The sequence below is a fragment of the Pinus tabuliformis genome, chromosome X, assembly GCF_031772625.1.
Source record: "Pinus tabuliformis cultivar Carrire ecotype Pingquan chromosome X, CPIR1, whole genome shotgun sequence".
In the NCBI taxonomy this organism is placed as follows: Eukaryota; Viridiplantae; Streptophyta; class Pinopsida; order Pinales; family Pinaceae; genus Pinus; species Pinus tabuliformis.
In genome coordinates, this window is record NC_142308.1 from 353,858,219 (window position 1) to 353,872,099 (window position 13,881).

At 36.5% G+C, this 13,881-nt stretch overlaps 1 protein-coding gene across 1 annotated transcript in view; it reads right to left on the bottom strand.

Moving 5' to 3' along the window:
- Window positions 1–12,096, bottom strand: part of MOS1 (modifier of snc1) — a 54,550-nt gene extending 42,454 nt beyond the window's left edge. The window contains exons 1-2 of the mRNA XM_089450054.1: window positions 11,749–12,096; window positions 9,783–9,865 (exon numbers count right to left, since the gene is read on the bottom strand). Coding sequence (XP_089306180.1) covers window positions 9,783–9,802 — 20 coding nt within the window. The 5' untranslated portion in view covers window positions 9,803–9,865; window positions 11,749–12,096. The remainder of the gene's footprint in view (window positions 1–9,782; window positions 9,866–11,748) is intronic.
- Between the last annotated feature and the right edge of the window lie 1,785 nt (window positions 12,097–13,881).

Genomic DNA, 13,881 nt, shown 5'->3' on the forward strand with positions numbered 1-13,881 from the left:
TTATCTTTAAAGTTCAGTTGTTGCTTAAATTTTGAATTGATTCATCATGCATCATAGAATGATTATGTAGACAGTAGTAGATTGTAAGTTGTAGCAGACTAGTAATACTTCTTAAGTTCTTGACAAAAGGCAATGATGACGAGATTTAGTTTTGTGATGCAAAATGATGATTAGATGGTATTAGACTTTAGTATTTTATTTTGTAATTTGAATTCAAAATTAGTAATAGTTCTAACTTTTGTATTTTAATTTATAATTCATGTTTATGCTGAATTACTAAATTTTATTTTTATTTTTTAATAAATATAAAAATTATTTGCCACTTGCCATCCCCAACCTGCCGTCCCCTAAAAATTTGGGGGTGCGCTCTAGCGGTCCCAGAAACTCGTCCCCCCATCCCCACAACCGGTGCAACATAGTAAATATGTCACACAGATGGGCAACATGATAAAACCACAGGAAGAAGCCACTTAGGAAATTGCACCAAGTACAAGAGTAATTCTATAAGATCATATAGAGGGGTTGATGATCATTTTCTTCAGCTACCTGGGAATATAATTGAGTTTTGTAATGCACGAACTCCAAATGATGGGCAAAATATAAATGGTGCATGATGAGGCACAATTAGCAAAGGAAGAAAGGGAGCAGCAGCAGGCCTCCTCTAGAAAGCTTGAGAAAGAGACATTGAGTTCACTTGATAGTTGAAGAAGCCCTGATCAAAATAAATAATGAAACCTTAGCATAAATGTGTGACAATGATGGGAAGGAATAAATTGATGGTAGGGTTGCTTGTTGAGTTCACTTGATAGTTGAAGAAGCCCTGATCAAAATAAATAATGAAACCTTGGCATAAATGTGTGACAATGATGGGAAGGAATAAATAGACGGTAGGGTTGCTTGTGGAATTGCAGAGAGCGAGAATAGTTCAATGAGGGCATATACATGGTTGAAAAGCATTTTCTTCAGCTATCTGGGAATATAACCAAGTTTTGTAAAAATTGAACTCCAAATGATGTGGAAAAAATGTCAAATGGTAGATGATGAGCACAATTAGGCTTTAGCAAAGGAAGAAAGAAACTTCAACTTGCCTCCTCTAGAAAGCTCAAGAAAGAGACATAGCCTGGAACAAAATGAATACCAAATCCTTGGTATAAATGTGTGACATTGATGGGAGGGAGGAAATAGATGGCAGGGTTGCCCGTTGTAAATATGCATGTGGATTCCCCTCAATGTAGCTCAGTCTCCCTCTTTGCAAGGCATGCTTAGATCAGGGTATAAACATATTGTTGGACCCCACATGTGATTCATAAGTTGAATCTTGCATTCAAAGCAGAGTGAGAATGGATTGTTGGGAGATTTAAAGAAGCAACTGAGATCATGTCATCTTCGAAAATCAAATGTCATGCAACTCATGCACAGTCATGTCAAGCAGCTAGTGCCCTCATTGAGGTCAGGTATAAACATACTGTTGGAACCCATATGTGATTCATAAGTTGAATCTTGCATTCACAGCTACTGTTCTTGAAGTTGCATGGACAATTTGCCAAGCAACTTCTAATGGTTGGAGAAACCAAGTTTGCTCCACACTACATCATGCTGTGACACTTATGCGATAAGAAGTCAACAGTTGTGGTGACCCTTCAAATGTAATCACAGCGATGGGACAAGAAGCCACTAAACAGGCCATTTGAGACAATTTTTATAATGAGCCAGCTTTGTTCTAAATGCATGCATAGGTGCAACAATAAAATTGCAACAAAATTAAACCAGCATAGATAAACACAATTCATGGATATCAAATGCCCACAATCAGAATTAAACATCAATACCTGCAACATGCAAAAATACATTATTTCCATTTTTCTGCAAATAACATATTTCATATTCACAGACACAGACAGAATACTTGTTTTTTAACAAAATAGTCTGAAGAACTAGCTGTGTACAAGCAATATAACATATTTTATATTCACAGGCACAGACAGAATACTTATCTTTGAACAGAATGAGTCCAAAAAACTAGCTGTGTACAAGTTCCACCCGACTATACGCATCCTGTGCAGATGCCACCCAGAAGCCTGGCTATGAGGCCACCATGGAAAAGGAACCATGTTACATGCTACTAGCTCACTTGACACTTATCACACAACATTCTAAGCATCTCATCCAATCATCAAACTGCAATGACAAACTCATGCACTGCCATACACAACACAAGGAAGATCTTCCCTTTCTCTACTCAATAGTTTGCCCAAGGGCATTCTTCTCTTCCATTGCTCTTTGATGTCAGCAGGAAGTGTCCAATATGCTGAATGCTTTCTGGGAATAGCTTAGAATAATAAAACTTGGAACTCAAGAGGCCAAAGAGCAGCAATAACCAATAGATGAAGGCTTCCTAACCTCTATGCTAGCCTGCAAATTCCTCTTTCACTGTATTGATTTGGTCAATTTCTAGACTGGTTAACAGTTAGCAAATGAATAACATAACATGAGAGTAAACTGTGAACATGATAATTAACGACAATGTGAGAGTGGAAAGATCATCAATTTTCCTTCTGGCAGGAGAATGGTTGGCTTTCTAAGTCAGTGGAAGAGGGTGGGTGCGATTAAAGCACATGATGGAAGATGTGAAATCTTATGCTATCACTTGGCAATAGAATATTACTTTCCCATAGGTTCTCTTCACTGTGCATTGTACTCACAATGGGCATATCCTTGTCCCACTGACCTGATTCTGTGGTCACGTATTGGACATTAATAAAATTATCTTATTTTCTCTCTAATGAATCGACATAGTGCCACTCATGCTCTCCATAGCATTCTTGAACAACTATATAGCACATGCCAACATTACTATCCCAATGACCTAATCTTGTGTCCCCTATTGGACATTAATTTTGTCATGCTCTCCACAATGCACAACATTCTTAGACAATTATAGTTATATATTCTTGGACCAAGTTTGTTCCGCACTACATAATGCTGTGACACTAATGTGATAAGAGGTTGACTTTATCTTCCATGTTGGTCAGTCATAGTTGTGGTGACCCTTCAAATGCAATCACAGCGATGGGACAGGAAGCCACTAAATAGGCCATTTGAGACCATTTTGATAATGAGCCGGATTTGTTCTAAATGCATGCATAGCTGCAACAATAAAATTGCAGCAAAATTAAGCCAGCACAGATAAACACAATTCATAGATATCAAATGCCCACAATTGGAATTAAACATCAATACCTGCAACATACAAAAATACAATATTATCATTGCTGTAAATAATATATTTCGTATTCACAGACACAGACAGAATACTTATCTTTGAGCAGAATATAGTCCAAAAAACTAGATGTGTACAAGCAATTTCCACCAGCCTATATGCATCCTGTGCAGATGCCACCCAGAACTACGAGGCCACCATGGCAAAGGAACCAAGTTACATGCTATTAGCTCGCTTGACACTTACCACACAACATTCTAAGCATCTCATCCAACCATCAAACTGCCAGGACAAACTTTTCCACTGCCCTACACAACACAAGGAAGATCTTCCCTTTCTCTACTCAATAGTTCGCCCAAGGGCATTCTTCCCTTCCAGTGCTCTTTGATGTTAGCAAGAAGAGTCCAATATGCTGAATGCTTTCTGGGAATAGCTTAGAATAATAAAACTTGGAACTCAAGAGGCTGATGTGCAACAATAACCAGTAGGTGAAGACTTGCTAACTTGCCCAGACTCTAAGCTCACCCATCTTATCTCATTCAAAGTTTGCAGAGTCCTCTTTCACTGTACTGATCTGGTCAAATTCTATACTGATTAACAGTTAGCAAATGGAGAACATGACATGAGTGTAAACTGTGAACATGATAATTAATGACAATATGAGAGTGGACAAGATCATCAATTTTCCTTCTGGCAGGAAAAAGATTGGCTTTCCAAGTCAATAGAGGTGTGTGGGTTTGATTAAAGCTCATGATGAAAAAGAAAAGAAAAGAAAAAAATCTTATGCTAACACTTGGCAATAGAAAATTACTTTCCCATAGGCTCCCTTCACTGTGCATTGTACTCACAATGGACATATCCTTTTAGTCCCACTGACCCTAATCTTGTGGTAACATATTGGACATTAATAAAATTATCTTATCTTCCTCTCCAGTGAATCAACATAGCCCCACTCATGCTCTCCACAGCATTCTTGAACTATTATATAGCACATGCCAACTTTAATATCCCACTGACCTAATCTTGTGTCCCCTATTGGACATTAATTTTGGCATGCTTTCCACAATGCACAACATTCTTGGACCATTATAGTTATATATTCAAACATTAATATTTACGTAGTTTTGATTTCATTGTGGCAAGCCTTGAGCTCTGCGCACTAGAAATCCAGACAAGCATATTTACACTCATAGGGTCATTTATTTAAGTTAACATGGCTAGACTCTCTTCATTATAACCACACATTTACTATTCAAATATGGTCTGATCCAATACATTTCAAGGATCACAATCAGGTATTATAATAGTGGCTAAGTCACCAGGTTTGACAAATTTCAATGCTAGAAATTGAAATTCATTGAACTTCAAACCAGGCTGAACAAATTCATTTTAATTTGACAATAGGCAAATTTAACAATGACTTTTAGTGCCAGGATAAATCCACAAATCAAACACCTTAGCTATGGTTTATCAGTGTGGGAGGCAAAAGGGTTGCGAGGGATTAAGGGAGGATGGACCGGCATCATTCTGAAACCTCTGGCTCAGCATCTGGACTTTCTGAGGATGGACTGTATGTCACTGCCGGGATGGACTAGTCCAGTGCCTCAATCAAATCTGTTGTCCACCCATATGGTGCGCCACTGATTGATTGAGAGGTTTGCCTATCTTCATTGATCAGCATATTATATTTTATGATTTAACCATGGCTATTATAAATGTAATAAACTAAATCCTGAGCTATGTTAATTAATTAGATTCATATTATATATATATATATCTATATATATATATATATATATATTTCCTAAGTTAACGGATCCGGCAAAGGCAAGAGGAATACTGCCAAAAATACGGCTAAAATACTTATTTTATAAAATACAGTTTTTGGAATCGGCAAATTTTCCCAGGATACGGATCCCGCTGGTGGCTGCAGGAAACGGTGAAATGGTTGCCGAAAATTCAGCACGCAGCACGCAGCACCTCTGCTCACGCTGCTGGCCCCTCTGCACGCAGCACCGCAGCACTTCTGTTCACGCTGATGGCCCCCCTGCACGCAGCACAGTGACACTCAGCACTGACACTGTTCACGCCCGCACACAGTCAAGCAGTCAGGCAGCACACAGTCGCCGGGTTGTCTTCAGTCGCCGGGTTGTATTTAAATTTTTAATATTCATTTTTTGTGATATAGTGTAGTGTAGACTGTATTTAATTTAATTTTATGCATAGGATAATATATATTATGTACAAATGTTTAATATTCATTTTTTGTGATATATAATATATATTATATAATATATATATAATATATAATACATATTATATATTATGTACAAATATAAATTTAATTACAAATGTCAAATATAAATTATGTAATTTATAATATATAATATATATTATGTGCAAATGTCAAATATAAATTTAAATCATTATAATTTATAATATTTACAATATTTAGTAATTTATATTAATATTTGACTACTTAGATTTTAATGTATTTAAATTTAATTTTAATGTATTTAAAATGTAATGTATTTAGGGTTAAATTTAAATACATTTACAGATCATCAAATGGATCTAAATAGCATTTATCATTCAATCTTCATATTTATCATTCAATGTTCTAAAAGTGTTTGATGGTTTCATGGAGTATTTGATTTTTTAGCTCTAAGGTGTTTTTTAAAATTATATATATATATATATATATATATATATATATATATATATATATATATATTGTACGTGACGTATCCTTGCCGTATCCGGATCTTAGATTTTCAAAAAACTAGTGGATCCAGATCCGTATCCGTATCCGGATCCGAATCCTGGTAACTTAGAATATTTCTTATTATTTCTTAAATTTTATATATTAGTATAAACTCATATACTCTTTATATAGTGACCAGGTGACTTAGAATAGTGGCAAAAATAGATGCAACCCAGTATAAGAAAGTAAGATGCATCAAGATTCAGAACTAGCTAGAGTTCATTGTTTCCATAATGTAGCTAGAGTTGATTTTTTGCAATTCCAGGAAATAAATGTGCCTTATTGGGAGAAATTTAGGAAGCTATAGATTGTATGTTGGGAAGATTTTAAAAGAGGGACCCTATTTTCTATGACAGTAACATAAGAGATACTTAGCAACAGATAGAACAAACACGATACCAATCCACATGCTTTTGCCTATGCTTGAACCCAATGTACTACAATGAGTGTTACTTGGATAAGAAACTCACAAAGCTAAAGAACCGATTTATTGTATTTGCCACAAGTAATGTTGCATTTAGAAATGTACAATGACTTGTTGATAAGATAAGATAATAAAATTAATGTCCAACATGTGAACACAAAAATAGGTCAATGGGACGCTAAAAGAGTACACATAAGGAATTAGTGTTGAATAAAAGAGAAGATGTTGAGGTATGTTGAAGTCGGCTGCCTAGAACAAGTGAGAGGAACCAAGAGGCAGGCTCCCCATCAGAGCCATCAATCATTATAAAAGGGTTGATGCACTAGTAAGTGATATCCTCCAAGGAGTGAGTAGGGCTAAGATAACAGAAGAACAGAGAAACCCAACTCTCCTACCATCCAAGCTCTTGGGGAAGATAGAGATCTAGCTCCTCGAAAGAACAGGGGGAGTAGTGTGCTAGAAGTAGGAATAATAACTTCAATACCACCTAGGTCTAGTCCATCTGCTAGTTCTAGAGGTGTACTACCTCATAATGGGCCTATTATAGTTTTGAAGGCTCAAAGTTGCAGAGGATAGCAATTTGAGTTATTTTACCTTGCATTTAGAAATGTACAATGACTTGTTGATAAGATAAGATAATAAAATTAATGTCCAACATGTGAACACAAAAATAGGTCAATGGGACGCTAAAAGAGTACACATAAGGAATTAGTGTTGAATAAAAGAGAAGATGTTGAGGTATGTTGAAGTCGGCTGCCTAGAACAAGTGAGAGGAACCAAGAGGCAGGCTCCCCATCAGAGCCATCAATCATTATGAAAGGGTTGATGCACTGGTAAGTGATATCCTCCAAGGAGTGAGTAGGGCTAAGATAACAGAAGAACAGAGAAACCCAACTCTCCTACCATCCAAGCTCTTGGGGAAGATAGAGATCTAGCTCCTCGAAAGAACAGGGGGAGTAGTGTGCTAGAAGTAGGAATAATAACTTCAATACCACCTAGGTCTAGTCCATCTGCTAGTTCTAGAGGTGTACTACCTCATAATGAGCCTATTATAGTTTTGAAGGCTCAAAGTTGCAGAGGATAGCAATTTGAGTTATTTTACCAGTTGCCAGCACTTCAACAACAAAATACGATGAGCGCTTATGGCCCATGGGTTCATCCATTATGTGAGAGAGAAAAACAAACTTGCATTGGAAAAGGTAGAAAATTCAAAATATTGTTTACATTCACACAAATCCTTGCCTTAATTTTCAATCAAAGGATGATTACGACGATGGGCATTCAAAGCTATGAGACATGAATCATAAAGAATGAGACAATGATTCGATTAATTCTTCCCAGCTAAGCTCTCATTCAGATCTTCTTCCAGCATGCCTTCTCCAAATGAGAAAGAAATAACATCAATTATGGGAGCTTCTGTTACTTTTGTATTGACCTTGTTATCATGTTGCTATTGGCCATTCTCTAGCCAACGTTTTGGCAATGCTTCTATACAATGATAAGAATCAATATACATTGAAGCTTTCTATTTAAGCTTTCTATGAAGGTTCAGCACTGTTTTGGGTAATTTCTCCTCACACGTGTGACAGAAAATCAGGGTTTCTGAAGTAGGGATATAAGAGTCTCTAGAGTAGTCTTTAAGGAAGCTAGCCGAAGCCTCAATCTTGCTAGCCGAAGCCTCAAGGAAGAATCTCCAAGTCAAGCGAAGAAAAAAGGGTCTCCAAGTTGTCTCAAAACAGTTCACATGTGGGAATTGCAGAAGTACTGCTGGACCAAGAATTGCAGGACTGTGATAGAAGGCCGAAAATTTCAAGTAGCTGAAGTTAGCCTTGCTTGAAGCTAGTTTGACCAAGTATTGATTTGGGCATGGAAAAGAAGCAGTGAAAGAGATCTTGCGACTTGGTCTTGGAGTGGCAAATAGGTCAAGGGTTTTGGTCTTGGTATTCATCAATTGAATTCTCTATAAGAAAAAGAATTTGCTCAGGTTTTCCTCTCAAAAGGTAAGAGGTTTCGGCCCTGGCTGATAGCCTATATTCTGTGTCTCTTGTCTCTTGTCTCCTTGTGGTTTGTGCATTGGTAGCTGTTTGATGAAGAATAACCCTATACTAACATAAGTAAAAGAAGATCCTAATCTAAGAAGAAAAAAGCATTCACAAGCTTAACGTTTTAATAAGAATCACTATACCTTGAAGCTTTCTATTTAAGCTTGTTTTTTTAAATTATAACGTTTTATGATATGAATCATGAAACATAAATATCAATTATCATGTGTAACATGGAATTTGTAATGTCATCACAAATTGCAGTTTCGATGAATAAAATTGCCATTTTCACTTTATACATGTGTTCATAATGATGATATAATGGCTTTATATCATGATATTTAAGATGCATGTGTTCTTCTAAGAACTAAACTTTTCAAATTTTGCATGAGTGTTCCCTGTCTACAAGATCCCTTCTGAAATAAGCCACATGTACTGAGAAAAACACTCACACCTAGTGACTAGACATAAATGCAAATGAATGGTATTGCACTAAACATGAAATAAATGTATTGTCTTGACAATTGTCAATATCTATAATTGATGAGTTGGAGCTGTGACTAATGGGTAATTGGTGAGTTGGTGTTGTGACTGATGGGTGTAGGGTCTTATCATACACAAAATTTGGGATAAATAAGTACATATGGTTTGCAAATATGGATTTCACTCTTCATTGAAAAAAAGGAAAACTTATTCATTGCTTCGCAATAAAAGGTTTTACCTGGCATACACAAAGTACAGGAAGATTAATTGATGATTTAATGGATTATCTTATAAGACATTTTTTAAAACCCGGACATCTTCGGCTAAATTAAATTATATCCTCACTGAATAGCAATTGCAAGATATGTTTTCTTTTTGAATTGCGAACAAAATGTGTTGTGCCAGAAAAAAAAGTTAGTTCAGAAAGTGTTTTTTAAACTTCCACGTTACATCATTACTGAGCAAAAGGTTCTAGATCATTCTGCATCCCTATGAATATTCATAAGTAAAGTGTGTTCTTCAAATAAACCAAGTTTTATCATTGTTTTCAATAATATACTATAGGGTTAATTACAAGACAGTAACCAGCAGTAGCCAGAGTGGTCAGCAGCAGCACAAGCAAAATGTAAACAAAACAGAACTTACAGAGGCAAACAATAGTAAAAGCAAAACAGGCAGAGCAGCCTCAACGTATGAACAAACAACAAAAAATAGACAGAAATTGGGAACTATGCAAAAAAAACTAAACATAAAATCAAGCAATTCAAAATTAAACCAAACAGCCCCCAAAGAGTTATTGCAGAAATAAATGAATGTGAACAAGGTGAAAGCAAACAAATTAAATGTTACCTTCTTTCTCCAGTTAACATGGCTGAAGCAACTTTTCAGCTCAGCAAGTTGCCAAGGCTGTTCAAGTCCTCCAAGTAAAGAGTCTGCAACAAACACATAATATTAAGAACTCAAGCCCTTCAATTGCAGCTCCATATAAGCAGTGAAATAAATATCATAGAACTAACAAAGATTTCTCTATGAACCCTCTGATATCATATATTGATAAAAGCATAACAGATACCAGAACAAAAATAAGTGCAAAAGTGTGCATTCCAACTATTTCAATTGACAACTATTAAGCTGATCTTATAACTGAATCAAATGATCTAATAACATTCAAACAAGGTCAAAAAAGTATTCAGTCCTCGAACCACGAACACTCTACATCATTAGATTGTACTGTCATTGATAGTATATTTAATGCCACAGTTCAATCATACAAACTAACGATTTGGAATATAATTGTGGCATGGGCTTCAACTGGAGAGCTGGAGATGAACAAAACTAGCAGCATAACAAAGCAACTGAGAGAAAGAGAGAGAGGGAGACAGCTGAGCTCAATCATACACACCTTTAAGTTGGGATATAATTGTGACAAAGGCTTGCAACTGGAGAGCTAGGGATTAACACACTAACAGCGTAACTAAACAATATAGAGAGAGAAATATGCTCAATCATGCATACTTTCAAGTGGAGATGTAATTGCAGCATGGGCTTCAACTAGCAAGAAGCTGGGGATTAACAAAACAAACACAAGAACACGTTTATGAGAAAGCTGCATTTGATCATAGATCCACTTTCAAGTTGGGATATAATTGCAGCATGGGTTTCAAATGAAGAGCTAGAGACAACAGAACTGAAAGAGAAAAAAAGTGTTCTACCACAGAAACTTTCAAGTGGGGATATCATAGTGGCGCAAGCAAGTGAAGAACTAAGAAGTAGCAAAACTGACAGCAATATAAAACAATTAGAAACATTTGGAAGTTAGGGACCGCGCTCCAGTGCCGCAGCACAAGCATACATGAGTAAGAATTTAATTCCAGAACAAGCTTCAGAGCTGGGGATTAACAAAACGATCATGCCAAAACAACTGTGGCATGGCCTTCAACTAGATAGATAGAGATCAACAACATAACTGGGGAGAAGGAAAGAGATGTGATTGATCGTACACACTTTCAGTGAGTATATCATTGTGGCACAGGATTCAACTCGGGAGAGCTAGAGATAAACAAAGCTGTGTAATAGTCAAGAGCATTGGGAAAACGGGGACTGCAGTCCAACGCCACGGTCAAAGAATACCAGCTTTCAAATTAAACTTTGCCCCGGTCTTCCACTGGAGAGCTAGAGAAAACTAGGGCCTCTACACCCATTATTTCCGTTGAAGCAATGACCATTACCCATTATAACTCCAAACAGACTTCCCCTAGGGAAAACAGAAATAGGGCAGCATACACAAAAGCCCGCTCGAAGCCAGAACATCCGTTAAGTTTAAGCATGTCACACAGTGGTGGAAGAAAAAACAAAAACATAACAAACGCAAAGAAAAAGATATTAGCATGAAACCCCATTGGATACTTAGCCACTAATCAATAACTTAATCAACCTAAGATGAAGTCAGCGTATTTTAAACAACCGCCATCACGACGAGAGCTGAATTCAAATATTTCTGCAATTCCATTAACATGATCTAGGGTTTTCTCTCTCTTTCTGGCTTTGTCCGAAAGCCGTGATCTAAGGTCACATAAAAAATTATCTTTCAGTTGCATAACACGATCTAGGTTAAAATCAAATCGCCCAATTTGCCCCTCCATACATTACAACCTAGGTTAAATTTTAACCTATTCGACATTATTGCAACCGACATCGCCAGAGGGCGGCCCGGGCTCCATCAAGGGCAACGCCCTAAACCATTAAACGGTATTTGAAACACAACCCAACATTTAAAACATGAAAAATTAGGCAAACAGGAATTCGCAGAACATACCCGACGGCATAGAATATCAAAGGCCTGACAAAGAAGAAAGAACCCCACTGCTGCTGCTGCTCCACCTCCTCTGTTGCATAAACCTCCTCGGGGGACAACAAACCCGGGGCACAGCAAAGAAAAAAACGAAAGAAAACCGGTTACATATGAGAAGAACAGACTAGATATAGTGCGGGGTTAGAAGATAGAGAATGAGGATCGTGGGTTCAGATGTCCCCGTTCTCGCATTTAATGTCGCCAATTGCGATAATGAAAAATAAGGGTATCTTAAAGCAATCCCGCATTGTTTCTTCTTGTCTAGCTCAAAAACGCTCAAAGCTTTCCCATAAAAAAATAATGTGTTTGATCCCCTTATTTCCCGTGTCATTGGAATATGAAGTCATGATCTCCCGAGATATCAAATTGAGTTGGACCTTCCTCCCTACAGGGTTTCAACTCTCAAGTTTATGAAGATGTATTCTGTGTATGGAGTTTCCACTCTTTAAATGCATATATTTTATTTTTTTAAATTCAAGTATGTGATTTTCAAAAAGAAATTATATATTTTTAATTATTTATATGAAAATATTTTTGTCTCGTAAAATGTGTAAAATGGTTTTTTTTATACATATTTATTAGAGGTCATTTGATAAGAGTTATTGGTTCGTGAATAAAGTGTTTTTTTTTGTTAACCATGGTGAATTGGTAACTCATTAGAGTAATTTGGGCTAGGCCCAAGATCAAACCTAGCAATTGCCACTATAACACTAAGAGTATATCCAACCGCTCATAAACTAGATATATCAGGAATTTATGGCTTAATGAGAGTTGAGACTCCATGAGGGTGGGGGAACCTACACCTTGAGCCTTATCACAATGGGTCAAAGATTCCTCCCCATGGGCTTTGAAATTGAGTGGAGGAGATAACATCTCATTGTACAACCTACTCAGTCATCCCAGGAGGGGACAGTTTATGGATGAAGTTAACATTCTTATGAAGGCATGGCAATTAGCCTTTAACTCGCTTATAAAGTCATTATAGCATGTTCTAATTTGAATGAGAAAGGATAGTCTTTTGTTTGATCAATGGAATTAGAAAACCCTTATTACCATTTGGAACACTTTGAACAAGTCTATCACCTTGAGCCTAGGATAAAGATGATATGTCTTTTGGCATTATTATGTAACTCCAACTTGGAGCCCTATAATCTTGTAGCAAACTTCCCTCTAATTGTTGGAATATAGCAATACATAAAGTTTTCATTGATTTTGAATTTTGAGTACATTTTCAATGATTTGATTGGATTTAAGATTTGGGCAAAACCTCTAGGGGCATCATTTGCTTATGCATGAGACTTGGATCATAGTGAAAGTTTAATCACACCTAGATTTTATATCATATTTTTGTCAAATATGTGGTTGAAATAAGAGGTTCGTTTGCTATAAGATTAGCTTGCTCCCTCCACATGTATGTAAATATGAGGAATTGCCTCCTAGATAGAATCATGTAATAGTGTACGAATCGTAGCTAGGCACAACTTCTAAACAATGAACAGTGTTATGTTGCAAGGTTTACTTTGAATATAGGCACGTGGTGGCATCATGCTTAGAGACAAAGGGTTCTTGAGTCAAAAAATAGTTGAATAATAAACCCACCTAATAGAAAGAATGGGCCTTGAAGCACCACTTAATGATTCCACCTCTAGGTCAAGTGGAATTCACACTTACGGTTTCAAAAGGAAAGGCATTAACATCAAAATAATAATGGAGTCAAACCTACCATTGTTAGAATCCCCATCAAATTATTCCACTAGAGGTATGGAGGGAAGACATGAGTCAAATAACTCAAATTAGCTAATATAATAAATTCCTTCTATTAAATTTTTAAAAATGCATTACATATAGTATTACCAAAAAAATCAACAAGATTCATTCAATGTGTTAAATGGACTGAAATTTAGGAAAAAAATGGTAACTCAACAATGATATCAACCCCTAGTTATGGAGCCCGGTAATAGGCTAACCTTCACAAGTTATGTAAAGTAGCTAATCCCATGAGTGGCCTTTGAGAAAAAGTTGCAGTAAGTTTTGTAGAATCATGTGTAAAGTAAAAAATAGGTGAGCAATTACCCTTATGGTGCAAAGGCATGTTGA